The sequence below is a fragment of the Schistocerca serialis genome, chromosome 5 (assembly GCF_023864345.2).
Source record: "Schistocerca serialis cubense isolate TAMUIC-IGC-003099 chromosome 5, iqSchSeri2.2, whole genome shotgun sequence".
NCBI lineage: Eukaryota > Metazoa > Arthropoda > Insecta > Orthoptera > Acrididae > Schistocerca > Schistocerca serialis.
Genome location: NC_064642.1, coordinates 621,166,660 through 621,193,004, shown reverse-complemented (window position 1 = coordinate 621,193,004; position 26,345 = coordinate 621,166,660). Strand labels below are relative to the sequence as shown.

The following is a 26,345-nucleotide window of genomic DNA, read 5'->3' as shown; positions in this document are numbered from 1 at the left end:
AAAGTTACAAATGGTTAACAAGTCAGGCTAAAATAAATCGCTGCTTGCCCTTTTCCCACATGAGATCATCCTGCGAACCATGGATGAAGGGCTGAGAGATTGCAGAGCGCTCTCACTTCTGATTAAGTGTAGGGAATACGATCTACGGCGATTTGACTTCATACATTGTGATGAAATGGTGGACAGCAGTTTATGGTCTTGTTTGCGTGTTCTAGAGAAAGAAATACGATAAGCTTTACCTGCATTCAAAGGAACAGGGTACCAACTTAAACGACTGCAGTAAAGGCACGGCGTTGGTGGGATGACAAAGCGCGTTTTTTCTGGGGAACGATGAAGAGACATTTCCAGACGGCCGTGTGCAGTGGTCGCATTGTGCAAAACACATTAGCTTTGGCGCCAGACGTCCAGGTATACGGCCTAGCGCCGAAATGTCGCCGACAGTGCATTGTAGGCCTTGTTAGCAAGCAAGCCGCCAAAAGAAATGTACACGTTCTGCAAATGTCTGTGGGACAGGGAAATTGGGGCTCTGACGTCCAGACACTGTTTCAAAACATGCTTTGTCAATACGAGTTTATTGCTGTTCTTTGCAAACTTTGAAATGGACGCAACAGGGGAGATAACAAGCTATTTATGGAGGACTGTGCTTCCACCCTGTATTGTGTTAGCAAAAGACATGGCAAATGTGTGGGAAAGAGGCCGCAAAGCTGAATTTTTTCCGTTTTCTGCCAATTAACTTTAAGTCTCTGATTGGTCAAATCGGTTTGCAGTGCAAAACCATTCACCGAGCTTAGAACACCGGGCTCCAGCTCGTGATTGGCTTGTGTGAAATTGGGGGAAGACAAAAAAGAGGAATGTGCTTTTGGAACTGAGCTGATGAGGAAACCATCCAAACATTTGACGTATTCCGACACGCACAGTCGTGACACGGAGTCGAATTGGTTTCGCAGAACAGCAAACGGGTCCACCTGCACACTGGAAACTGTCGGGGTTTCAGAGGCTCTTAGGGAAGTACCTGCGTTCTGAATTAACCGAATGCGAGAACGCGTACTTGCATTTTTCGGGAACGCGTATTTAATAACAGATTTCTGCCGTCCATGACTTCAGTCACCGAACGCATCGTAGTGTGCCGCCTTGACCAGTAGGACGGTGAAGTATTCGCTGCTGCAATGTAGGGCTATATATCAATTTCTCAGCACCCTGGTCTGTCTAACCATATTTTTCCTTTTTTGTTTTGTATGGTAGAATATAGATGCTTGGTGGTGGCCTAGTTTGATGCCATAACCTGGATTCTCGTGTATGAAGTGAGATAGAGCGAGTAGGGGTCTGGTTAGTGTCGTGTGTCGATCCCCAGCAGATCACCTTGACCACTGTAGATCCCATTTTAGTAAGGCTTTTGTTAAATAAATATTTTTTGTATGAATGTTTCTTTAATAATTTGGTTGTCTTGTCTTGTTTAAGATCAATAAATCGATTGTGAATTAGACTACAACTTCTCCCTGAGTTCTGATTAACAGTTCCTTCACATTTTTATGGCAGTCAGGATCAGAAACATAAGGAGTAGCTTTTTCATCTGGTGTCCACTGCGTGGATCTTTTACTTCATTAACAGTAATCTTCTTTCAGGGCAACAGGCAGAGTCCGCATTCCTAGATTTCCGTAAAGCTTTTGACATGGTGCCACACTGTCGAATGATTACGAAGGTACAAGCAAACGGAATGAGTTCCTAGATATGCGACTGGCTTGAAGACTTCTTAAGTAACAGAACCCAGCATGTTGTCCTCGACGGCGAGTGTTCATACAAGGGTATCGTCAGGAGTGCCCCAGTGAAGGACAGCTATTATTTTCTGTATATACGTGTGTTGCCCATAGAGTAATGCACGGCATTTTTTTCTCATCCGAAAATAATGCTACGAATGCGAAACTTTACGTATGTATTATTTGAGGTCTTCTGAGGGAGCACGCCAAGTTTTCGCCACTTCCGAGAGATCGCGTAGCTGCAGGATAGTTACAAAATGGCGTCTGCAGGTGATGTACGTTACAAGCAACGTGCCATCATTGAATTTCTCACTGCAGAGAAAGAATCTGTGGGGAATATTGACAAACCCATGTGCAAAGTCATGGAGCTTCTGCTGTCGGCAGAAGTACAGTTAGCCGCTGGGCACGGAGGATGAGGTCATTAGGGGGCGGTTTGGCTGAGCTCCACGATTTCCAGCAGTCGGGGAGACCATCCACGGCTGTTACACATGACACCCTTGAGCCCGCCCTCTTCCAAGAACTGATCGTCACTGATTTCTACACTCTCACTGGCTACACAGCACGCATCTCCCATGCCCTGACAATGGTATCGGACTGGCCATCGACCTCCACGCAGGGCTCCCCACTGAACATGTAGTGTACCTTCCTAATACTAGGAGTAAGGCTCGTATGCCTTTTGGCATCTGAACACTAACTATAAATGCACCATCCGGCTCCAGTCGAAGTCGCGAACGATACATCTTTTTGCTGACGAGGTAACGCCGATTTTTGAGGGTCCCCTGGATGCTCTGGTCATCGGTGGGGATCAACTAGGCCTGCTTATAAACGCCCATAACATTCCCCATGGACATCCCTCTCTGTCACCATCGACGAATTTCAGCTCATAGACACGTGGAGGATGGTTCATAGCACCTGCACAGGTTCACATACTATACGGCACTTTCGTCAAGACGTCTCGAATGTGTATACCTCACAAGTTCCCTCGCTGGTGATACTTGACATGCTGAAGTTATGACCTCTGGCTTTCTTCGACCATTAGGCCTACATCTGTGACATCGCTCTCGCCCGCCAACAGGTGTAGCGCAGTCATGGCCTATGAAAATTAAACGTAGCCCACCTGACTATCCCTGACTGCTGGATGATAATTCAGAATGCATAGGCCTTCTGCCGTCAATGTTGCCCCTCCTGCGTATCGCGTCTATCCTGCCCTTCCTGCGTATCGCCTGATCTACTCAGAGCATTGTCGAGATAAGGCAAAGACGTCAAGAATTGGCATGTGCAGCACCATGGGCTTTTGTTAAACGATATTACATGACTGTAGTTTGATGGCATTCTCTCTCACCCGTCAGGAGTTAGTGCATTGTGCTAAAGCACAGATCACTTCACTCATGGAATGACGCTCGACCCACGACGATGTGTCTCACGAAACTCCATCGATCTAATACCTCCTCACAGAACGCCGGCGTCGTCGTCGAGCTGTCATATACAACCTAACTGATGCGGAAGGACGACGATGTACTATGCAATGCGCTATCGCTAAAGCTTTCCATATCTATTTTATGCAGCTGGACCCTGCCGTCTCACATCGACCGATCTTATCTGAGAAGGAAGCGGCACTAACCGTCGACGTCATGCCAGAGGACGTGGCACAAGAACTTCAGGAAGACATGACCACGGATGAAGTCCTTGACGCTATGAAGGTGGGAGCTGCCAATAAGTCCCCTGACCTAACGGCCGTTCCATCATTCTACCCAACAACGTCGTGAAAATGTTCACCATTTTTTGGCATTACGACTAAAGAAGACAGCATGAGACGCGACATCCCTTGATCAGATAACCCTGGGTAGTGACAGCAATACTCATATGACCCTTTTGACCCTTTTCCATTACAGGGACATGATCACACTCCCTGCATCGCGACTTCTGCCTGGTGCACTGCCATCACTTGACTTCAGACATTCGACCAAGTCGATCTCACCTTCTTGAAGACGGTCCTCCGGCGCGTGGGTTTTCTGTCTCATATAGTAACAATGGTAATGGGCCTCTTGAGCGGTGCGACATCAAGAATTCTCGATAACGGACGCCTCACTGCGTCTCTGGGGACTGAACGCTCTGTCCGACAGGGCTGCCCACTTTCCACGATAGTGTATGCTCTGGCGTTAGAACTCGTACACCAGGGACTTCGCCAGCACTTGGTGGGCCTATCATTGCATGGACATAGCTTCTGCTGTTGGCCTAGGCTGACGATCTTGTCCTCTACCTATTCAGTGAAGATAATATCGTCGTGGTTCTGACATATGGGCGACATATGGGGAGGCATCGGGCAGTTCTCTTAACATTTCCAAATCGCTCACTGGTGAGGGCCTACCTGAGAGATGTATCGCTCCTCTAAGTGTGGTCACCACTGTCCACTTCATGGGCACTGATTTTACGAGTGATCTCCGTCGTTCGGCAGCAACACAGCAGAGGCTTCCTCCAAATAATCAGGCCTGGCCTAGTTGGACTCAGACCCCTTGATGTTGTACAGCTTGCTCAGTACGTGAATGTCTACCATGCCTCTCGCATCTTTCGTGTGGCACAAGTCTTCCCGGTCCTGATTACCCTCGCCCGTCGTATGTTGATGGGATCCTTTATTTGTACTGGGATGTTACTAGAAGTTCGATATGCTTTCCTTGCCCCCCCCCCCCCCCCCCGCATTTAAGCCTGGTAGGGTTGGCTTATTCCACGTGCCGAACAGAGTTAAGGCACTTTTTGTTAGCTCGGAACTGAAAGTTCGGCGCCAAAGCCCGACATGCCTCACTGGACTACTTCTACGGGAATATGCGCCAGTTTCCATGTCAGCCCCAGTCATGTTATTAGACATTGCACCACCTTTTACCACTTTCGGCGTTTCATTCTGGAATTAAGTTAGACCACTTCTTACTACTTCCACTAATGCGCCGGACAAAGAGTGTACATGACGCATTGCAAATGCATCAGCCTCCCAGTCCAGTCGAACACAAGTTTCCCCAGATCACATGAGGTCGTGTATGGAAAACGTTGCATGCTGGCTTTCTCGACACCAGTCCGCCTTGTATATCAACGTCAATGACAATCAGGTCGAACAGTTTCATTTGCATCGCATCCACCTCGCTGACACACCCCTTTGTCTTCACGGTGGCCTGGTCCGTGTTCTGACATCTGGAGGCTCGCGTATCGTATGTTGGCTTTCTTACCCGACAGACACCCCCTCAGATCACTTTCCAGACATTTTTATTGCCGGACGTGATTCGTTACCTTGCAGGGAAAACTAACGTTGTGAATGGGATGCGTGGCCATACGATCCGCTACCTTTTTGGCGCCGATGAGAAATCGGAACTGGTTTATTTGAAGTACCTTATGATCGACACTGTGCAGTTATTCGCAATCCCTTATAAGAGCGCTTTTTTCCAAATTTCTATGGAGCGTCTTTCATGACCCGCCTTCGAGCTGGGACGTCCAAGCCACGAGATGCTGATGCTTATCTTGCCGACATGATGCTCTGAACGAACGACAAACAGAATCTCTATTAAAATTTCGAGAAGACAAGTTTTCATGTTCCACTATCCAAAGGCGCGAGCGATTCCCGAAATTCTAGTACATTAAAAAAATAATAATAAAAAAAAATAAAAAAGACTCTACTAAACTCTTCTCACTTTCTTCGCTTCCCTGTCTGATGTTTTGTTGTTTCCCACCACTTTCTTACTTTCCTACACCCGCCTTCCCTCTTTAGTAACAGGTTAGTTGTTTTGGGACAGGCATAGATGGACGCCAACGCTTGAAGACATGGAGTTCTTTTTTTCTTAGGACACAAGGGACAGTGGCAAGTGGATCTTGTTTTTTTTCCCTCTCTTTTCCAGGAGAGGAAAAAAAGCGCTTCTGACCGTCATATAGCGCTCCGAGTCCGATTCCCGACCGGGATTTTCTCCGCTCGGGGACTGCATGCTGTGCTGTCTTCCCGTCATTTCGTCATCATTGACACGCAAGTCGGCCAATGCAGCGCCAATCGAAAAGACTTGCAACTCGGCGGCCGAACTTCCACAGGGCATACGATCATCGTGGCAATGCAAGGCTATGTCATTAAGTGTGGCAGCGTCGGTCGACACCCGAAACTTCCGCCAAGCTATGCGAAATGTGTTCGGCCTGTCTCTCGCACACAGTAGCCGAGTGAAGTTCATGTGGTCTGGGCGCGCGCTGGCAGTGGTAGGAGCCATTGAGCGGTACTCGGGCTTGCCGATCCGAATCCTGCGCCGAGCACGACTCTTAATCTGTAGTTCCATTGCGTATAAATGGATTGGAGCTGCAACTGGTCAAAGACTTTTCATTGTATCTATGCTTTGTCTCCCGTAGATATTGACTGCTTTGGTACAGCATGCATGCTTCTCTCTGCACACGTTTTTTGTGTGCTCGTTCTTGTCTCATCTATCATATTTGTGTAGCGTTTCTGCAATTTTACAGCTACTGGTTCCCATCCTGTCGTATTTATATTATTCATTCTTTGTTGATCCTTTCTTCGTAGACTCATATTTTCTTGAGGATCTGCTCTCATTATTTTAACGTACCAGTATCCTTCATAAATTATTTTATTCTATGCTATTACAGCTCTTAACGACTGACAACGTTTATATCGCAATAATTCTCATACTACATTACATAGGGATGCTTCTGCACGGATTGATTAAGTTTTAGATTTCACTTCCTCCATGCTTCAGCAGCGGCATACACGGCATAAGGATTTACTTTGTGATGACATCTGGTTTTATTTTCTTGTTTTTTGTTATATTTCTAAATTTCGGTTTTGTGGTCGATATGACGTACGTGTAATGGGACACGTGAATCAGAACTACTAACTAAAAAACTGAAGTTAACATAAACCGTTTTCATAACTAAATACACTCCTGGAAATTGAAATAAGAACACCGTGAATTCATTGTCCCAGGAAGGGGAAACTTTATTGACACATTCCTGGGGTCAGATACATCACATGATCACACTGACAGAACCACAGGCACATAGACACAGGCAACAGAGCATGCACAATGTCGGCACTAGTACAGTGTATATCCACCTTTCGCAGCAATGCAGGCTGCTATTCTCCCATGGAGACGATCGTAGAGATGCTGGATGTAGTCCTGTGGAACGGCTTGCCATGCCATTTCCACCTGGCGCCTCAGTTGGACCAGCGTTCGTGCTGGACGTGCAGACCGCGTGAGACGACGCTTCATCCAGTCCCAAACATGCTCAATGGGGGACAGATCCGGAGATCTTGCTGGCCAGGGTAGTTGACTTACACCTTCTAGAGCACGTTGGGTGGCACGGGATACATGCGGACGTGCATTGTCCTGTTGGAACAGCAAGTTCCCTTGCCGGTCTAGGAATGGTAGAACGATGGGTTCGATGACGGTTTGGATGTACCGTGCACTATTCAGTGTCCCCTCGACGATCACCAGTGGTGTACGGCCAGTGTAGGAGATCGCTCCCCACACCATGATGCCGGGTGTTGGCCCTGTGTGCCTCGGTCGTATGCAGTCCTGATTGTGGCGCTCACCTGCACGGCGCCAAACACGCATACGACGCATTGGCACCAAGGCAGAAGCGACTCTCATCGCTGAAGACGACACGTCTCCATTCGTCCCTCCATTCACGCCTGTCGCGACACCACTGGTGGCGGGCTGCACGATGTTGGGGCGTGAGCGGAAGACGGCCTAACGGTGTGCGGGACCGTAGCCCAGCTTCATGGAGACGGTTGCGAATGGTCCTCGCCGATACCCCAGGAGCAACAGTGTCCCTAATTTGCTGGGAAGTGGCGGTGCGGTCCCCTACGGCACTGCGTAGGATCCTACGGTCTTGGCGTGCATCCGTGCGTCGCTGCGGTCCGGTCCCAGGTCGACGGGCACGTGCACCTTCCGCCGACCACTGGCGACAACAGCGATGTACTGTGGAGACCTCACGCCCCACGTGTTGAGCAATTCGGCGGTACGTCCACCCGGCCTCCCGCATGCCCACTATACGCCCTCGCTCAAAGTCCGTCAACTGCACATACGGTTCACGTCCACGCTGTCGCAGCATGCTACCAGTGTTAAAGACTGCGATGGAGCTCCGTATGCCACGGCAACCTGGCTGACACTGACGGCGGCGGTGCACAAATGCTGCGCAGCTAGCGCCATTCGACGGCCAACACCGCGGTTCCTGGTGTGTCCGCTGTGCCGTGCGTGTGATCATTGCTTGTACAGCCCTCTCGCAGTGTCCGGAGCGAGTATGGTGGGTCTGACACACCGGTGTCAATGTGTTCTTTTTTCCATTTCCAGGAGTGTATATAGTAAACTTATAAATTTGTAACCTTTTCGTGGCATTCATTAATAACAGTAAATGGAATTCTATTACTGTAGCGTATCCTACATTAAAAGCTGCATCTGTCCAAGGATCAATCCTCCGTCATCAGGGATTTTAAGGCGGAAAATTACAACTATATGGCGCAGGATAAATTACCAGCCTTCAGTTACGTCTGATTAGCCTTTTGCAATCATTACTGTATGTGAGGTTTTCATCATCTTGTGGTGTTGCAGTTCTTCTTGTTATGTCCGTGCTTGCTACGAAATGGGAACAGGAATTCCGCCTTACGCAAGACACCTTTTATTCTGTTTTGTTTCACCCAAACATGTTTCAGCACATTTTGTGATATCTTCAGTAGGTTATTTTTTATTTTCTAACTTACATGATACTATTATTTTGGTGGCTATTCTGCTACACAATCTACAGCTACTCATGGTTTTGATATTGTGTTGCTTTCTCAAATGTTGTTGGCGAAGTGAATAGGTAGATTTCGTGACCTATGGTGCTTGATACAGCACTTTCTCCGATTTTTCAAAACATAGGAAGAGTTTTCGCCACCATTACGTCCGGGAGCGAAAACTCTGCCTATGTTTTGAAAAATCGGAGAAAGTGCCGTATGAAGCGACCATAGGTCACGAAATCTGCCTATTCACTTCGCCAACAACATATGAGAAAGCAACACAATGGAAAAGCAGTGAGAAGCCGTAGATGGTCTAGCAGAATAGCCACCAAAATAATAGTATCATGTAAGTTAGAAAATAAAAAGAAACGCACTGAAGATATCACAAAATGTGCTGAAACATATCTGGGTGAAGCAAAACAGAAAAACGGTGTCTTGCATAAGGCGGAATTCGTCTTCCCGTGAGGTTTTCAATTCAGATACGTGCGCCATACACGTTCAATAACGCCAGTTGTGTGCGGAAGCATAGCAACGTTCATCTCTCTACACGAAATACGCTCTGTTGATTTAGAAATCTCCAAAGTACCTATCAACATGAGTAAATATTGTGTCAGAGTAAAGTATAGGGCTGCGACCGTTGCTGCAGTCGCACAACCTATTCATACGTTACATTGGGGTGGACTGTCTGTAGATGTAACGCTTTTGGATTTCTTTAATGGAATGGCACTTGTTCTCATGACCGCGTTTCATATTGTGTTCTTAATCAGGCAGGCAGACTGAAGCGCATCTCGTCAGTTATACAAGAGAGAATATACAACTCCAGTCAGATAAAAACTTGGCAAAAGTTCCACAGCATCTGATATAAATACAAGAAATGGAACGTAAAGTAATAGTCAGTTATAAAGAGATCACAGCAATTACTGACACTTTTAACTTTTCTTGTTACGTAGAAAAAGTCAGTAAATATGATTTGTGTAAATGCACGTGAGCAGATCGATAACGGGACATTAAAACACGATCATAAAAATGGACAGCCGATCTGTAACGAATGTTTCATCAGAGAATATACAATCTATAGGCCTACCTGGAAAAGGCGATGAATATCAAAATTTAACTGACTATAAACCGTCATGTAAGAGGAATAAAAAAATACCTCGTCTGCAATCGTTATAACATAATGCCGCAGTATCTAAAATATAATCTAGAATGTCTACCTGCTTAGCTGGGAGCCACTTCTTATGTACTGAGGCACCAAACACACACATCAAAAGAAGTTTTGCATCACTTCGTTTCTGATAGTTGCGGAAGCTGTATAGAAAACTGGAACAGAGGTCTACATAAATATCATTTCCGCCCTTTTTATTGCTCATGAAAGCCACACATTGCATGTTATGCCACCATACGGCGAGACCTTCAGAGGTGGTGGTCCAGATTGCTGCAAATACCGGTACTTCTAATACCCAGTAGCACGTCCTCTTGGGTTGATGCATGCCTGTATTCGTCGTAGCACACTATCTACAAGTTCATCAAGGCACTTTTGGTCGAGACTGCCCCACTCCTCAACTGCGGTTCGGCGTAGATCCCTCAGAGTAGTTGGTGGGTCACGTCGTCCATAAACAGCCCTTTTCAATCTATCCCAGGCATGATCGATAGGGTTTATGTCTGGAGAACATGCTGGCCACTCAAGTCGTGCGATGTCGTTATCCTGAAGGAAGTCATTCACAAGATGTGCACGACGTGGGCACGAATTGTCGTCCATGAAGACGAATGCCTGGCCTATATGCTGCCGATATGGTTGCATTATCGACCGGAGGATGGCATTCACGTATCGTTCACCCGTACGGCGCCTTCCATGACCACCAGCAGCGTTCGTCGGCCCTACATAAAGCTACCCCAAAACAGCAGGGAACCCCCATCTTGCTGCACTCTCCGACGATTCATCGGTTGAAGGCATATGCGACACTCATCGATGAAGAGAACGTGATGCCGATCCTGAGCGGTCCATTCGGCACGTTATTGGGCCCACCTGTACCGCGCTGCATGGTGTCGTGGTTGGAAATATGGACCTCGCCGTGGACGTCGAGAGTGAAGTTGCGCATCATTCAGCCTATTGCGCACAGTTTGAGTCATAACTCGACGTCCTGTGGCTGCACGAAAAGCATTATTCAACATGGTGACGTTGCAGTCAGGATCTTCCTAGCCATAATCCGGAGGTAGAGGTCATTCACTGCAGTAGTTGCCCTAGGGCAGCCTGAGCGAGGCATGTCATCGACAGTTCCTGTCTCTCTGTATGTCCTCCATGTCCGAAGAACATCGCTTTGGTTCACTCCGAGACGCCTGGACACTTCCCTTGTTGAGAGCTCTTCCTGGTACAAAGTGACAATTGCGGACTCGATCGCACCGCGATATTGACCGTCCAGGCATGGTTGAACTACAGACAACACGAACCCTGTACTTCCTCCCTGGTGTAATGACTGGAACTGATCGGCTGTTGGACCCCCTCCGTCTAATAGGCGCTGCTATCGCATGGTTTCTTACATCTTTGTGCGGGTTTAGTGACATCTCTGAACTGTCAAAGGGACTGTGTCTGTGATACAATATCCACAGTCAACGTCTGTCTTCAGGAGTTATGGGAACCGGGGAGATGCAAAACTTTTTTTGATGTGTGTATTTATTGGCGGCACGGTAGTTCCGCGTGTTCGTGAGACGGTTAACTGCCCTCTAAAATAAAAAAGAAACCTGAGGGAATGGATCAACTATCAACTTCAACTGGTGTCATGGGACGTCCGACCCGAACAAATACAACGAACAATAACAAACAAAATGAGATAAGAAAAGTGGTGACGTGTTTCCCTACCATGCAGCGGTCCATGGTCCGATTCCCGGCCGGGTTGGAGATTTCCCTCCGCTCGTGCCCTGAATGTTGTTGTGTCCTCATCATGATCTTACCGACATGCAAGTCGCCCAATGTGGCGTCACCTCAAAGAAGGCCTTCACCAGGTGGTCGAACTATCCCGGATGGGGCTCCCAGCCATCAATGCCATGCGATCATTTCATACTTTCATTGTCTAGAATTAGAAATTTTGGCAGCAGACCTAAGTTTTTACTAAAATAGTTTCCCTCCATGGTTCCAGAAGGTGGTGACGCAATTCTTTTAACCGAGTCTACGGTCGGAACTATGGCTCCGTGCTGTTATTAATCACGTAGTAAAACCTCAGGTGAATTTCTTATCGACTTTATGGCTTTCAGAGCCAAACTATTATTCAATTAAATTCTTTAAGGGATGAAAGCGAAGCGTCGCAATTATATATCAAAAGCAGCAACTGCAAATCACTTACAGCTTGACAATACACTGCATAATCATCATCAATACCATAATGATGAATCGTCTAACAACGAACTGGCACATCTGTAGCTGGCGAATCTACTGCAGTTCAGTTCTAAAAGTGCTTGGAAGGATTTCACAGATTACAACAGACGCTTTTCGAGTTATTACCTCGCTCTCATAGGCATATCTTACGTTTTTAATAAGTATGGTGTTTAGCGAATCTGGGGACCAGGACTTCAAGTATAATATTGAAAAAAAAACTTTACCACGATTCTGATATTGTAACTTAAATATCTGCTGAAGAATACCTCATCCGATGGGTAGTGCTGGTACTCATCTAGTCCACATTTTTTATGGCATCCCCTGTAACAATTACAGGTCTCAAAATATAGACCTATGCGAATATCTACTAGAGCCAAATACGGCCACCAATCGTCTTCGTCAAATCTTTTACGTCTTCCGATCAGTACTCATTAAAGCAAGGTGTGCTGTTGAAAAATTTTCTTGGACTCAGCCAAATATCTAGCAGACCTTGAGTGCATAGCGGGATACTCAATTGGGAGTGTCTGAAAGGGGACTTTCTTCCAAACATTTCCCTTACGACCAAGGGAAATCTCCCGAAAGCTTTGGTCAGAACCTGGGGATTGGAACTACCGTAAATACCGACGTCGCTGTGTGACCAAGTGACGATGTACGGGATGTCTCCTGTAAATCAACGCTGTACTATGCCTCTGCTGTATTTTTCTCTTCAGATTTCCGCCAAAGCCGCTTTAGAAAACGAAGAAGCCTTGGACGTGCACACTCTCTTGTCATCACCGTCCAAATCTATTACTTCGCCGTTCCTTCACTGTCGATGGATATTATTAATGGTACAATGTCACCGTCGTTACCGGGATAAATGTTTTTATCTCACCCGTCAGCGCAACAGGAGCAATACTTCCAAAGTCGCTTAAACCGACAGCCTTCGACTCCGGGTTTCCCAAACACTGCAATCAATAACGTATTTAGTTTTTATCTACCCAGACCATACAGTCCACTCACGATGAACGTTTCTGTTTAATTCTGTGAAATGTATCGGGTGCTGTGGGACCATATGAGCCACGGCACCTATTTGTAGAACGAATCATTACGTAATTACTACGAAACAGATAAGAAAATTTAAAAATAAACAATGAAGGCAGTAAAATTTTAAGAAATAAATAAAGTTTATTGTACGTAATACTTGCCGCACAGTGCAAAGTGCTAACCTACTGTGAGGAACACCTGTACTGAATGAAAAAGTTTCACCGCAATGAAGGCTTTCAGTTTAGAAGGGAAAATGTAGGGTTTATCAATCGCATTTTTCATCTCTGATGGAAGCTTTTTGTGTGGTCAGTCATTTGACTAGTTTGCTACGGCCCACCACGATTATTTCCTATCTCTCTCTCTCTCTCTCTCTCTCTGTCTCTCTCTCTCTCTCTCTCTCTCTCTCTCTCTCTCTCTCTCACACACACACACACACTCACACACACACTCACACAAACATTACTCATATGAAATTGCTATAAAGGAAGGCAGTGGAGCCATAGCAGAATCCTGTGACACCAGTCCAATCAGCAAACAGATTCACAATTGTTCCTTGTTTGTTTACTTGTGTACTGGATTTATTTTCTATCTATGAAAGCCAAAAGTACAACTTTTACCGTCAATCTGTAATGTTACAAGGTATACAAATGTAGAGCATGGTCTACATAATTAAATGCTTTTGTCTAATCAAAAAAGATACCTACTGTCCTCAAATTATCGTTCAGCCCTAGAAGTGACTCAGGCACAAAAGAATAAACTGATTTTCTGTTGATGCTGCTACTCTGATGCCTCATTGTCACGATGCACCTGGCGTGTGGTAAACATAGGAATCTGGAAACAGATTTACTGGCAATCAACAATTAAGGCGCATCGTCATTCTGATGTTAGAAGCCTACAATAGGACCGGAGTAGTGACTTGCGTCTTTGGCAACAATGCAATCCCATATTTCAAGGAATTCGAGGAATTCAGTGTTGGATCTTTCGAATGTAGTGTGATGCGGACTGGTAACAACGAAATACACTCAAAGACAAAAAAAAACAATAAAAAAGACACACCGGGAAGCGATTATCTGAATGGGATGGAAATCGGTAGATGTAAATGCTCCAAAAACAAATGATCACAATTTCAGAAAAATTGGATGATTTATTCAACAGAAAGAGATTCAGAAATTGAGCAAGTCAATAAAGCATAGGTCCACCTCTGGCCTTTATGCAAGTAGTTATTCGACTTGATATTGACTGATCGAATTGTTGGATGTCCTCCTGGGGGATATCGTGCCACATTCTGTCCAATGTGGGCTTTAGATAGTCATGATCCCGAACTGGTTGGAGGACTCTGCCCATAATGCTCCAAACGTTCTCATCTCGGGAGAGATACGGCGACCTGGCTGGCGAAGGTAGGGTTTTGCAAACACAAACAGCAGGAACTCTCCTCGCGTGCGGGAGGGAACTATCTTGTGAAATACAAGCCCAAAATTGCTTACCACGAAGGGTACAAGACAGGACGTGGAAGACTGTCGACGTACCGCTGTACTGTAAGAGTGCCGCGGATGACAACTGAAGGAGCCAGAAACGGCACTGCAGACTACCACTCATGGTTGTCAGGTTGTATGGTGGGCGATATTCAGGTTGATATCCCACCACCGGGAACTCTCCAGACACGACTTCAGCCTGGTATCTAGTTGACTGTCGTGGAACTGTCTTCAGTAATGAGTGCGGCATCGAACTGAGCGCAAAAGACCAGCGAAGACGTGTCTGGAGACTCACCGAACCAGTGTGTTTCAACCTGACCCTCGCCAGCCATACTGCCCAACAACCTGGAGATATGGTCTGGGCTGCGATGTCTTTCACAGTAGCAGCCCTCGCCGAGTCACCGTTACAGCACACCGATACATCGAAGATAGTGTACGCCCCGTTTTGTTGCCCTTCGTGACAAGCCGTCCTGGGCTTATATTTCAGAAAGACGATGCCCGCTTGTACACGGTGGGAGAGTCGACTACTGCTTGTCTTCATGTCCGCCAAACCCTGCCTTGGCCAGCAATGTCGCCGGGACTGCCCCCAATTGAGAACATTTGGAGCACTACGGGCAGAGCCTTCCACGTAGCTCGAGATGTTGACGATCTGACACCCAAACTGGATGTAATTTGCCACTATATTCCTAAGAAGGTCATCCAGCAGTCTAGCATTCAATACCAAGCCGTATAACGCCTTACATAAGAGCCAGAGCTGGACCAGCATGTTACTGACTTGCTCAATTTGCGAAGCTCTTTCTCTTGAATAAAACATTAAATTTTTCTGAAATTGTAAGCTTTCGTTAGTCTGTACATGTTCGTGGCATTCGGATATTTTTTTATTTTTTGTCTTAGAGCGTATATTGGAACAGAAAAAAACATGCGAAGAATAGGTATAAAGACAAATGTTGATGGTGTTGAGACAGCAACCAGCCACAAATTTATTTTCAGTTCCTTTATGCAATGGGTACCGTTACCGGTTACGAATCGTTACGATTCATCTTCAGTCGGCTTTTATGCTTTCACTACAACATATGGTGTGTATTTTTACAGATTAATTGTCCTAAAATACACATAATACATTATTATAAGCACGCCACAGAGATGGTTGCGTTACAGATTTTCATTGGACGTGACTTACGTGAAATGTCGGTTTGGAGTGTTTGTTTTCATACATTCGTCAAACAGATGTGAACACATTCCCACTGAATTCTTATCGTTGCAGACGTAAATTTTTCTCACTGAACACTCTGGATTTGTCACAGAAAAGATTTCTAACACGCACCACATGTTTTGATACATACAAAGTTCTTACAAACATATGAGTGTCGAAGATGCTCTGATTTATCGTAACATTATGAAGATGTCCCATGTTTGGAAAAAGATCATATATTCATTTTTGCAATTGAAAATCGCAAACTTATTTAAAAAGAAAAATATCACAGTCAGCTTTTTCACAAATAATACATTACTACAAAAAGTTATCCATGATGTAAATACCTCTAAGAGTCCCTACGGTAAATCAGAAATATACAAAATGAAATGCGCATGCCCAAAATTCTACATTGGGCAGACAGGCAGAATTTTTGAAGTTAGATACAAAGAATACATTCATGCTTGACAACTTGAGCAAATCTGCATTTGCAGCCCATATTGCTGAAGAAAACCATTCAGTGTGAAACATTGAGAACAACTTAAAAATTTTACATCTAGCAGAACAAGGAGCCACTATGAATATATTAGAAGAAATACAATTACACACACACACACACACACACACACACACACACACACAGACACAGCACCTCAGACTACATCCTTACTGAACAAACCGTGTTAGCTAACGCCCCTTTGCTGAAAAATTTTCAACAATTATTTTCCATGCTCCAAAGCAAATAATATTCCTAAGCCTGCCGGTATATCAGGTAGCAAATTTGTATGTTATTACAATTCTCATGATGCTAAATGTAAATAAATAATTTACTGTCTTACCTATACAGTACAAACAAAATGGAACAACTTTATTATTAATGTAACAGTATTCGCTCTAAAACTCACAAAACCAATGTCTCTCTGTACTAGTGTAAAGGGGGTTTCAGTTGCATTAGTGAATAAATAATCGTTTCCCAAACATGGGACATCTTCATAATGTTACGATATATCATAGCATCTTTGACACTCATATGTTTGTAACCACTTTGTACGTATCAAAACATGTGGTGCGTGTTAGAAATCTTTTCTGTGACAAATCCAGAGTGTTCAGTGAGAAAATTTACGTGTGCAACGATAAGAATGCAGTGGGAATGTATTCACATCTGTTGGACGAATGTTATGAAAACAAACACTCTAAACCAACATTTCATGTTACTTACATCCAATGAAAATCTGTAACGCAACCATCTGTGTGGCGTGCTTATAATTATGCATTATTTATATTTTAGGACAATTAATCTGTAAAAAACGCACCACATGTTGTAATGAAAGCATGAAAATCGCCTGATGATGAATCGTAACGATTCGAAACCGGTAACGGTACCCTTTGAATAAAGGAACTAAAAATAAATTTGTGGCTGGTTGCTGTTTCAACACCATCAACATTTGTCTTCAAATAACAACCACGATCTCCAACCATGTCATCGTATGACAAAATTGCAATAGGTGTAAAGTTTCAAGTATGACCTCAAAAATAAAGTTATAGATTTTATTAGAATAAATTTCTTTTATTTCCGTCTGTGATCACAAAATTGTTAGGTACTTAGGCTACCGACTTCGGTCAGCGCTGACTACCTTCAGAGCTGTTTTAACAGATCTGTTTTAACGGATCTGAAGGTGATCGTCGCTGACCGAAGCCGGTTGTGCAAGGACCTAAAAATTTTGTGATCATAGACGGAAATAAAAGAAATTTATTTTGCGCTTTCTGGCTCACTGTTCTGTTGTGATATAATTTTTTTTGTTTGTTTCCATCTACGTCTCAGCAGGACTGGTGCGCAATGAAATCTGTGCAACACAGCACCGTAGCACGACGCTAGATTAGTCGAAGCAAAATGATGGAGTCCAGCTACGATATAATGTGGAGTATCGCGCTGCTACTCGCTTTCTGCATTTCAAGGAGAACAACACTACAACCTGCTGTGCTGAGTTGGTGGGAGGTTACGGGACAACGCGGCATCCCATAGCTCAATAGTCAGGTGACGTAGACTCTTCCACTGTTGCAAAACGAAGTGGCTAACCAAAATATTGAAACAGGCGATACTGTAGAATTTGGAAGTCAGTCAGAGGTCAGTTTTTAAGATTTTGCACTACATTTGTAACACGACAAAGATCACCTTTTGTGGATACCACGATCACTCACCGCGACTACTCACACGCATTAAAAAATCTCGCCGAAAGCAGCAGTGGAAATGTTGCAATGGCGTCAAGCTTACTCAGATGACATCTTCAGGCACCTCATCACCATCTGCAACTGCTACGTTATCACCGTGACCCTGAGTCAAAGGGAGGAAGCAAGCAGCAGGAACGTGGATTCACGAAAGCCGAAACAGACGAAATACCGTCCATTATCGGGCAAGACCACGCTCTCTTCTGGGACTGCCATGGTGTGATGCTAACAGACTATACTTGCAAGGGGCAAACCGGCACAGCAGCTTACAGTCTAAATCTTCTGATAGGGTTACAGGGCGCTGTCAAGACTTTTCCAGAGTAGTACATCTGTCGGAATTAATTTCAGCGGAGCCTGGCCTCTTGCTGGTATAAGCGGCTTATCGAAGGTAGCCAACAAGCACAATAACAGGGAGACGACATGCCAATCGGGTTCTTGTAATTTGTTATTTTTATGGAACAACAAGTTCATAACTTACAAGGGGAGGCCGCCAATTGTGAAATTCAGATTCGATTCATACTGCGCATAATAAAAGCTCATGGCCAGAGGTGTAATGTGGCAAAGCACCAAGATGCACTTCTCAGCCGTTGTCGAGAAAATCGACAGTTAAAAAGAAACCGTTGCGGTGAAATACTCTCTACGATTAATAATTTGCTACAGCGTCGTGGCGCAGCGGTAAGCGCTCGGGTTCGTAATACGAAGGTCGCCGGATCGAATCTCGCGCCATGCAACATTTTTTTATTATTAGTTTTTTGTAATATATATATATATATATATATATATATATATATATATATATATATGAGTGTGTCTGTGTGTGTGTGTGTGTGTGTGTGTGTGTGTGCATATACACACATTTGAATTACAAACAACAAATACTAAAAAAAAGGTGCATGGCGCGAGATACGATCCGGCGACCTTCGGATTATGAACCCGTGCGCTTACTGTTGCGCCACGACGCTGTAGAAAAGTATTAATCGTAGAGAGTATTTCACCGCAACGGTTTATTTTAACCGTCGATTTTCTCGACAACGGCTGAGAAGTGCATCTTCGTGCTTTGCCACATTACACCTCTGGCCATGAGCTTTTATTATGCGCAGTATGAACTGAATCTGAATTTCACAATTGGCGGCCTCCCCTTGTTAGATATCAATCCGAAAGGCAGATTGATGCAGCTGTCAAAAATTCGCGAGCAAACAGACTTTGAGGTTTAGAAGTTTTGGTACCCGAAAATAGAGTACGTCTTTCGACAGGTCATGTGGCTCTGTGGTAATGCTTTTCTGCCCAGTGGGTACTCTGTATTCGATTCCTCACCAATGCAGACTTTTTTTTAGAAAAGGTGCATATTCTACAAACACTTCTGTGAAGCGTAAAAAGAACAAAAATGGAAAACCATCGGTAGTTAGAGTCTCGTTTCGGGCATTTTTCCGTATTTTTTTTGTACTGTTCAGTTTAAATATAAATTTCAAGAAATATATGCTAATTAACACAAAGGTAATTCAAAACTGTCAAAATTCAGTGTGCAGATCCGTTTTCTTTGTCTTCAAATGGCTAGTTTCGGACCAGCTGGATATTTTTGAGATTATCTCTTATACTTACAAAATAAACTGTCTGGAACTGAAAGTTTACTGTCATAATTTGTGACAGTGAAATTTCAGTTCCATATTCGACAGCATAGTCTGAAACTGTAACAAGTGATCTTAAGATGGGTAGCTGGCCCGAAACCAGTGTTGTGAAAATAAAGAATTCAATCTGAAGACTGAATTTGGACAGTTTTTGTTATAAATAACAATCCCGGACAATCTTTGATGACGAATATGTCTAGTTTTTATATAAAAAGCTAACTGGCATTTTTATAAAAATGCAAGTCTTCATATTTCTAATTAAAAATCACACAAAACTCCAGATTTCATTGCAAATATAAATTTTAAATTACAAATCTCTTCTACAAGATGGTTACTAAAGTTTGTTTCAGTTAAAGAAAAACATCCCTTTTTTTCTTCTTTATGTATTTCACTCTTAATAAAAATGCACATAAAAGATGCATCTCTTTCTAAAAATTTACCATAGGCGAGAATGAAACCCCACCGGGCCACGTCGCTGCAAGTACTCTAGCACAGCCCCATACTGTCTGTTGGATATCCGATCTCAGTTTAACGTATTAAAGTTGAATGGAAAAACTTCAAAGTCGATTTTCTCGAGAATTTTTGAGAGCTCCATCGTATGCATTGTGTGACTGTTATTTAAAGTTCTGAACTTTACATACCACCAATATAAAAAAAAAAATTACGGGGAACAGATTTCTGTATGGTCTCCTAGTAAGAATTTGTTACATTTCCTTTAGTTCACGTCTATGGTAACCGGTATGCTGTCATCAGACTATCGGTTTCGGACTATAATGACCATCTTCAGTTCTGTTTTATAAAAACAGTCTGATGACAAAATATTTGTGGCCATACATGTGAACTAAAGAAAACTTATTCTATATTCGGGTCACTGTTTAAACCGCGACCGTGTCGCAACTTCTATAAGAATTTGTTGTCTGTCTAGCGCTGTAGCACAGAGTGCTGTAATTTATAACCCGTACTAGTAGGAGCAAGCCAACGCAACCGGTTAGCCGTGTGGTCTAACGCACTGCTTTCCGGGCGGGAAGGCGTGCCTGTTCCCTGCACGAACCCGCCCGGCGGATTAGTGACGAGGTCCAGTGTGCCGGCCAGTCTGTGGATGGTTTTTAAGGCGGTTTTCTATCAGCCTCGGCGAAAGACTGCTGTAGCCTTTTGTGAGGTTGTGAACCACTGAGAGCTACGGCGGGGACGAAACCTCTCCGTCGTTCCTTGGTCCCCAGTTCCATACGATACAATACAGGAACAAGCTATAATATATGTTGAAAAGTTGAATAAAAGTATGACCAGTCACATTTTTATGATTATTTAATCATGCTGCTTAGTCCATTTTCGAACAAGGCCTGGTTAAGGTTTTAATCTAACAATTCGATTGGGCGTTGCAAAGCTAACGAATATGAAAGCAACAAACCAGTTTGTGGTGACTGAACTGTAGGTTAACCTGAGGTCAAGTTTGGTCGGGAGGTAATAATCTATTTGTAAGCTGGTGAATCCAACGAATTTGAAAACAAGAAACCTGGGCGTATTGACAATCTGTGGCTTAGCCCGAGGTCTAGCTCAGATTGAAATGTGATGGTTTGGTTGTGAGCTGACCAAGGAACAGATGTAAAAGCAAAAAACTACCTGAAATGTCTTGGCTCCGCAGAAACGTCAGCAAATCTCTTCTCAGCACAATTGTCACCTCACAAAAGAGCTGTCCAGTGGGGTGTTTTTGCTCCATGACAATACCTCATCTCATTCCCAAGAAGACACAGTCACACATGCTGCTTCTTTGGCCTATCTTATCTCTGCTCATCCTGACTTATTCATCCGACATGATATCGAAAGACTTCTTCCTCTCTGTTCGCATTGTTTTGGAAAATGAGGACGACATGATTTTGTACTGTACAAGGACTGTCTCAGCCAGGTCATCCATCTTTAGATTATGTCGCATTGAAGGATGAATATGTAAAGGAGGACTACTAGTGGAAAAATGCTTCTATTGGAGCACAAAAATGTTGAATGTATTCCTGATTACTAAAAGTCTGTGACAAAAAGTAATGTACGAACGGACACATTCTACTTTCGTCAGCACCTTTCATAATTTACCCAAAACTTTTGGCATGCAAACATATTCACGTTACCCATAAACTGTAACTCGCTCACATCCATTAGTCGATGGTAACAAGTTGCTCATACCCATCCCTTCTTTACCCTTCCACAGCTGGTTGCGTCACTCATATCAAAATATATTTATGGGCTAAAAAATTTTGGTAGTTTACTTACTTGAAATTGAAATAACTATACAGGGTGAGTCACCTAACATTACCGCTGGATGTAGTTCGTAAACCACATCAAATACTGACGAATCGATTCCACAGACCGAACGTGAGGAGAGGGGCTAGTGTAATTGGTTAATACAAACCATAAAAAAAATGCACGGAAGTATGTTTTATAACACAAACCTACGTTTTTCTAAATGGAACCCCGTTAGTTTTGTTAGCACATCTGAACATATAAACAAATAAGTAATCAGTGCCGTTTGTTGCATTGTAAAATGTTAATTACATCCGGAGATATTGTAACCTAAATTTGACGCTTGAGTAACACTCCTCCGCTATTCGATCGTGTGTATCGGAGAGCACCGAATTACGTAGGGATCCAAAGGGAACGGTGATGGACCTTAGGTACAGAAGAGACTGGAACAGCTCATTACGTCCACATGCTAACACCTTTTTATTGGTCTTTTTCGCTGACGCACATGTACATTTCCATGAGGGGTGAGGTACACGTACACACGTGGTTTCCGTTTTCAATTACGGAGTGGAATAGAGTGTGTCCCGACATGTCAGGCCAATAGATGTTCAATGTGGTGGCCATCATTTGCTGCACACAATTGCAATCTCTGGCGTAATGAATGTCGTACACGCCGCAGTACATCTGGTGTAATGTCGCCGCAGGCTGCCACAATACGTTGTTTCATATCCTCTGGGGCTGTAGGCACATCACGGTACACATTCTCCTTTAACGTACCCCCACAGAAAGAAGTCCAGAGGTGTAAGATTAGGAGAACGGGCTGGCCAATTTATGCGTCCTCCACGTCCTATGAAACGTCCGTCGAACATCCTGTCAAGGGTCAGCCTAGTGTTAATTGCGGAATGTGCAGGTGCACCATAATGCTGATACCACATACGTCGACGCGTTTCCAGTGGGACATTTTCGAGCAACGTTGGCAGATCACTCTGTAGAAACGCGATGTATGTTGCAGCTGTTTGGGCCCCTGCAATGAAGTGAAGACCAATGAGGTGGTCGCCAATGATTCCGCACCATACATTTACAGTACACGGTCGCTGTCGCTCTACCTGTCTGAGCCAGCGAGGATTGTCCACGGACTAGTAATGCATGTCCCGTAGATTCACTGCCCCGTGGTTTGTGAAACCCGCTTCATCGGTAAACAGGTAGAACTGCAACGCATTCTCTGTTAATCCCAATTGACAGAATTGCACTCGATGATTAAAGTCATCACCATGTAATTGCTGATGTAGCGACACATGAAACGGGTGAAAGCGGTGACGATGCAGTATGCGCGTGACACTACTTTGACTCAGTCCACCGGCACTCGCAATGTCCCGTGTACTCATGTGTGGGTTCATGGCAACAGTAGCTAACACACCAACTGCACCCGCTTCTCCTGTGACGGGCCTGTTACGGACCCGTTTGCGTGCTACGACCATACCTGTTGCATACAGTTGGCGGTAGATGTTTCGCAATGTGCGGCACGTTGGATGCTCTCTGTCCGGGTACCGTTCTGCATACACCCTTCAGGCTTCAGCTGCATTTCGTCGACACTCGCCATAGATGAGTATCATCTCCGCCTTTTCAGAGTTCGAATACACCATGGTCACTTCCTACAACACTACACTATCACAGAAGTCTGGTAACACGGTGTACTACAGTTGGTCTGCGTGCGGAGACGAATGCAGAATAACAATAGCAGCAAGCGCTACATGCGGACACTGCGACAACTAGACCAAACCACAACAGTGCACTTCAGCCACACTCGTAAACACGGTCGTCATCGTAAGCATGTCCCTGCAGATGCTGCTCGCCGACCGTGGCCCGTGTTTGTTACAACACGCAACTGAAAGTCGGAGGTTTCAAGCGTCAACTTAAGGTTACAATATCTCCGGATGTAATTAATTTTACAATGCAACAAACGGCACTGATTAGGTATTTGTTTATATGTTCAGATGTGCTAACAAAACTAACGTGGTTCCATTTAAAAAAACGTAGGTTTGTGTTAAAAAACATACTTCCGTGCATTTTTGTATGGTTTGTATTAAACAATTACACTAGCCCCTCTCCTCACGTTCGGTCTGTGGAATCGGTTCGTCAGTATTTGATGTGGTTTACGAAATATATCCAGCGGTAACATTAGGTGACTCACCCTGTATAATTTTACAACTCACACTGGACGTTATGTGCACAAAAATTTTGTCACACCAGTTTTTACGTACGTATTACATAAGTAAGAGGAGAGAAACTTTGAACCTCTGTATCTCTGAGACGAATAAAGATATCAAGAAACTTTTCAAGGTTCTTCGAGGTCGGTATCTTAGCAATATATAGTAAAAATTTCAGTCATTTGCTGCTCGTAGTCGCCTTGGAAAACGCGGCACGATTTTGTTACCCAAAAACATGTTTTGCGGGTTGTCTAGGAAACCGCCCATGAAGTAATAGGTGCCTCCGTAATTCCTTTAAGGCGCGCCGTAGACCACACATCTCCAAAGAGAATCGACCGATTTCCTCCATTTGCCTAAGGTAGAAGACACGTGTAATATTCAAGCTTTGACCATTTACTGGAGGATAGTTACACTGAGACGATCCTTCTGTTGAGTATACAAATGGTTCCTCTTTGATAGTCGCAGCTTAATTTTTCGAAGTGATTTTATGACTCCCGCTAGTAGTTCACTAATGCGTAAATTATTATTACCTCGTAGGAGATCTGCTCGCCCCAGACGTTGAGGTTGGTCTCGGCGCTGAGGTTCCACGTGCTGATGACGACGCCGCCGCCCTGCTTGACGATGACGCCGGTGTTGTTGACGATCTCGACGAAGGGCGGCGAGGCGCGCACCTCGAGGATGCCGTTGGCGTAGAACTGGCCGTCGGTGATCCAGAGGCCCACCTTGCCGTACTCGTCGCCCTCGTGCCGGAAGAGCACGCGCCGCTTGTCGAGGTCCTCCTGCGTGAACTCGAACAGCGCCTCGTTAGGACTGGCCGCCTGGAAGATGCCGCCGTTGGGGATGCCGCGGCGCGTGTACAGGATGTCGGAGGGCTTGGTGTCGATGTCGGCATCCGAGTAGCGCAGATCGTCACCTGTCAGCAGCCGCTCCCCGCCCGTCACCACGCGGAACACCTGCAGGCAAAACCCACCTGCTGCGACTTCCTGCACACTCAACTCATATAAGCGAGAAGGTAATTAGAAGCGGCTAGGCATCTCACGGAAGCTTCAATAAACACGAAGACCTCCAGTCACGACTCCTAACGATATCTGCGGACTGGAGAAGAAAATCGCGTTATTGTTAGGCAAATAATGTTCCCGAAGAACTCATGTGTGATATACACTAGTGTCTGAAGGTTAAGCATAATCACGAAAACGAAAAGTGAAATGGTGAACAGTCAGCAAAAATCATCGTAAATATTTAAGTGCGAATCCTTCTTGTTTTCATTTCAATTTATTGGCTTTCGGTTCGTGCTCATTCATCCATGTCAATACTGGAAAGACGTTATGACAGTATAAATGGTTCAAATGGCTCTATGGGACTTAAATTCTGAGGTCATCAGTAACCCTAGAACTTAGAAGTACTTAAACATAACTAACCAAAGGTCATCACACACATCCATGCCCGAGGCTGAATGCGAACCTGCGACCGTAGCGGTCGCGCGGTTCCAGACTGTAGCGCCTAGAACCGCTCGGTCACTTCGGCCGGCTATGACAGTATACTGGAGACGATGTTCTTGTCGGTTACGATGATACGAACGTAAGGACTACAAAATATCCAGTCCCCGAGACCCCACCTGTTCGTTCTGTACATGAAATGAGTACTCTGTGGTGTGAATAGCGGCACAATCAAAGGTAAACCCAGACTCCGATTTCAAGATCCCCAGCCTCCGATTTCACAACATTTTTGCTAAAGCTAGAGGAGGTTCTTGGTTCACTTTATAGGAAATACAAAAAGTTAGTTATATGTGGTGACTTCAACATCAATTGTATAAGTGATTGTGCAAGGAAAAGGATGCTGGAAGACCTCCTTAATTCATATAATCTTATGCAAACCGTATTCTTTCCAACGAGAGTGCACGGGAACAGTGGAACAACCATAGACAACATTTTTGTTCATTCCTCATTACTAGAAGGGCATTCTGTTAGCAAAAAGGTGAATGGCCTTTCAGATCATGATGCACAAATTTTAAATTTTGAGCTGCAACACATGTTAAATATAGTTATCAACTGTTTAGGAAAGCTGATCCAGTTGCTGTAGAGACCTTTGTAAACCTTATCAAGGAACAAGAGTGGCAAGATGCTTATAGTGCTGATACAGTAGATAATAAATATAATTCTTTTCTCAAGAATTTTCTCGTGCTCTTTGAAAGTTGCTTTCCGTTAGAACGTTCAAAACAGGGTATTAGCACAAACAGGCAGCCTGGGTGGCTGACTAGAGGGATAAGAATATCTTGTAGAATAAAGTGGCAATTATATCAAAACGTTAGAAACAGGCAAAATCTAAATGCAGCAGCCCATTACAAACAGTATTGTAAGGTGCTTAAAAATGGTATTAGGAAGGCAAAAAGTATGTGGTATGCAGACAGAATAGCTAAGTCTCAGGATAAAATTAAAACCATATGGTCAGTCGTAAAGGAAGTGACTGGTCTGCTGAGACAGGTCGAGGATATAG

General features: G+C 44.5%; 1 protein-coding gene across 1 annotated transcript in view; it reads right to left on the bottom strand.

Moving 5' to 3' along the window:
- Positions 1 to 26,345, bottom strand: part of LOC126482141 (chondroitin sulfate proteoglycan 4) — a 660,554-nt gene that overhangs the window by 106,840 nt on the left and 527,369 nt on the right. Inside the window, exon 14 of the mRNA XM_050106118.1 lies at positions 24,383 to 24,805. Within this exon, the coding sequence (XP_049962075.1) occupies positions 24,383 to 24,805 (423 nt within the window). The remainder of the gene's footprint in view (positions 1 to 24,382; positions 24,806 to 26,345) is intronic.